The 2,833-nt window shown below is 39.0% G+C and overlaps 1 protein-coding gene across 1 annotated transcript; it reads right to left on the bottom strand.

Annotated features, from left to right (window-relative positions):
- Positions 1 to 1,145: 1,145 nt before the first annotated feature.
- LOC139880996 (auxin response factor 6-like) lies at positions 1,146 to 2,829 on the bottom strand (the record flags this gene model as incomplete). Its single annotated transcript, XM_071865543.1, is given in 8 exon segments — positions 1,146 to 1,261; positions 1,264 to 1,633; positions 1,746 to 1,821; positions 1,906 to 2,028; positions 2,121 to 2,285; positions 2,389 to 2,479; positions 2,570 to 2,654; positions 2,752 to 2,829. Coding segments are annotated over 8 exon segments (1,104 nt in total), but the record flags the coding sequence as incomplete, so codon positions are not given.
- Positions 2,830 to 2,833: the final 4 nt, after the last annotated feature.

Raw genomic sequence — 2,833 nt, 5'->3', positions numbered from 1 at the left:
TACAAACAGAATGCAGTAAAAGAATCAAGTGTTTCCATCAACAACATTAAATGAGATAAGAAGAAACAACAACTAAATCCAGGGAGTGGCTTGATCTTACCATGATTAGAGCACTAAGAGTAAGTAACCATAACCCATGAAACAAATAATACCCAAGAATCTAACGGTGGCTAGACAAATGCGAACAATTTTGAATCCAAGAGTTCTAATAGCGTAATTATATGTAAAAGGGTAGAAAAATCACTGCCGATAGTTTAACAAAAAACTAGTACATTGCCTTTTTATCTTCTAGCAAAAGAATCTACTTTTTGTACAACATTGCTCAAAATCCAAGTTAAAAATCCATGTTCTTAAACCAAATCTCAAACCAGGAAAGACGGTAACATCGAGCCATGATATTCGAGCCAACGACATCCCTTGAGAATGGCTTTCAAGCCATCATTCCTCATCTCATTTCCAACAGTTTGAAGGTACAATAAGTTTGGCAGCTCAAATTACTTTAATTTACTTAACATAATGCATGATTTCTCTATCTCCCTGATATTGCTCAAAATAAACTGCATTAGTTATGGAAGAAATTTTTAGATACATTTCTGATCTACACACAATTCTATTGATAAGGCAAACACTCATCAAAGAGCACATGACAGAAAACAGAGTACGGTACAGCAGTACATATAGAGAAGCTAATGTATGAGGAAATGTATTTCAAATAAAGAACCTCCCCGAGAGATAGTCCACCACAAAATAATGGCAAGAGTCTATCCATGTTCCAATATGATAGAACCACCATTGCAGCCAACGAGGATTAATCAAAAGAACTAAGACCAACCCAAGGATCACAGTTAGGAAAGTTACCGTGAAACTCAAGTAAAAGGCGAGCATGTCTACGAAACCACCATCGTCTTCATCATTAACTGTAGCACTTGGCGGCGTCTTTGATCCGGATCCTTCAGCACTACAACTTTTTACCAACGAAGTTCCGCAAAGAAAAGGATTTCCTTGAAAGCTACTTTCAGTAAAACTTCCAAATTGTGTGCGGTATAAATTATTGTTTGCCACACTGAAAGTGCCCATGGAGTATAAAGCCGGAAGTTCTTGAGGAATATTTCCACTTAACAAGTTGTTGGAGAGATCACTCTCGATCAGTTTGAGGTCTGTTGTTGTTGAGATTGAGATTGTTGCAACATCAGAGAGTGCATTAAAGCAGCGGTAGAAGATTGGTTCGGGAGATTTTGAGATTGCTGATATTGTAGAAGTCGGCGGATGCAGATTTTGAAGGGTCCATGCTTCTCATCTCTTGTTGATAAGCAGCAGCAGCCATGGCTTGATATACATCAGGTTGAAGTCCAGCCAGCATAGAAGCATCGAGTCTTGGCTGCATCCAAGGCATTGTCATTCCCATTCCCTGGAAGTTTAGCGATTGCATTCCTCTGTCTCCCAATATAAGTGGAGAATTCATCCCCAGATCATCATCTTTCATGCCATGAAATGAAGGTAGTCCCATTGGCCACGGTCACTTTAGCCGAAGATGAAATGGAGAAGGATACATAGGGAATGTTGTTAAAGGCTCAATCTCCCATAAAGAAACTCTTGGCTGCCTCTCCCCTGCTGTAGATTCATCCCATCCAACCTGCATTTGCAAGTCAATATGCAACTTGTTACCATTCAGTTCAATATTGAAAGGGAATTTCAAATATGGAAAAGAAAAATCATTCTACAAAAATGGCATCATCTTAACAAACCTTGACTGAGCGCCGATGTGAATTTGGCCAGTGGCCAGAATCCAAGTCGCCTATGCCAGTTATTGTGCCCATGTAGCTGGATAAAGCACATTTTTTGTCATTACAAATCAAATTTATGGAATACTTACATTGAAGAAAAAGAAGATTTTTGAAAAACTACCGACGAACACTTGATTCTTCAGTTTCAAATAGCATCCTGAAGCGCATGCCAACTGAAACGCGGGTGTGATAAACTGCCTTTACATACTTGGCCAAGGGAATTACAAATTCTGATGGGCTTGCCCTGAATGAAAACAAGTAACATATTTTATATTACAGGAAATATATCTAAAAATTTCTTCCATACAACTAATGAGAAGAAGCTCAAAGCTTTACCTTGGGTTAAAGAATATAGTGAATCGACTATTTGTCGCAGCTGCGTGTGCTGCTGCCGCAAGAAGACCTAAGTGCATGCTATCGCTTGTTAAAACAGATGAAGGCATCACCGTCTGTGGTCTATTAGCACGTCGAATACCAAGTAGTAGCTGATTCTTTTCATTCCTGATTAAGAAACATACGAAATTCAGTTAAAACACACAGAGATCACCATGAAATGAACCGTTTCTGCTATCAAGCAAGAAAACATATTAGAACGAATGCGTACCAGATAAAAAGAACTGAATCACCCGCCACGAGCCTCTTAGCACCGACAAAGACACTCCATCCAGTCGTAAGGAGATGTCTTTTTGGCTGGCCTGCACAAGAAGTCAAAGATTGTTAGAATTTCAATTTAAAAAAAAATCTATAAGCTCACAAATTTTACTTCATGTAGGAGTAAAAATGACCTCGAAATATGCGTCTAAATTTCCATTCATTATCATGTAAATCCGTTGCTATTAGTTCTTGAGCAGGAGGTTGTTGGGAGAAGTCCTGCCAGTCAAGAGAATGATGTTAAGAAAAACAAATATTAATCGGACCAGAGAACTTGGAACCGATGTACAGTTTAGGTCTTTTTTTGAGTTCTCACCAAAGGAGGAACGACTTTTTCCGCTGCTCTCTGAGGAACAGAGAACCCACCATGTGTACTTGTGTCACTGGCTGTCAGTGTT

The sequence above is a fragment of the Rutidosis leptorrhynchoides genome, unplaced genomic scaffold (genome assembly GCF_046630445.1).
Source record: "Rutidosis leptorrhynchoides isolate AG116_Rl617_1_P2 unplaced genomic scaffold, CSIRO_AGI_Rlap_v1 contig100, whole genome shotgun sequence".
Classification (NCBI taxonomy): Eukaryota; Viridiplantae; Streptophyta; class Magnoliopsida; order Asterales; family Asteraceae; genus Rutidosis; species Rutidosis leptorrhynchoides.
The sequence above is the reverse complement of the archived record's forward strand: the minus strand, read 5'-3'. Positions and strand labels throughout refer to the sequence as shown.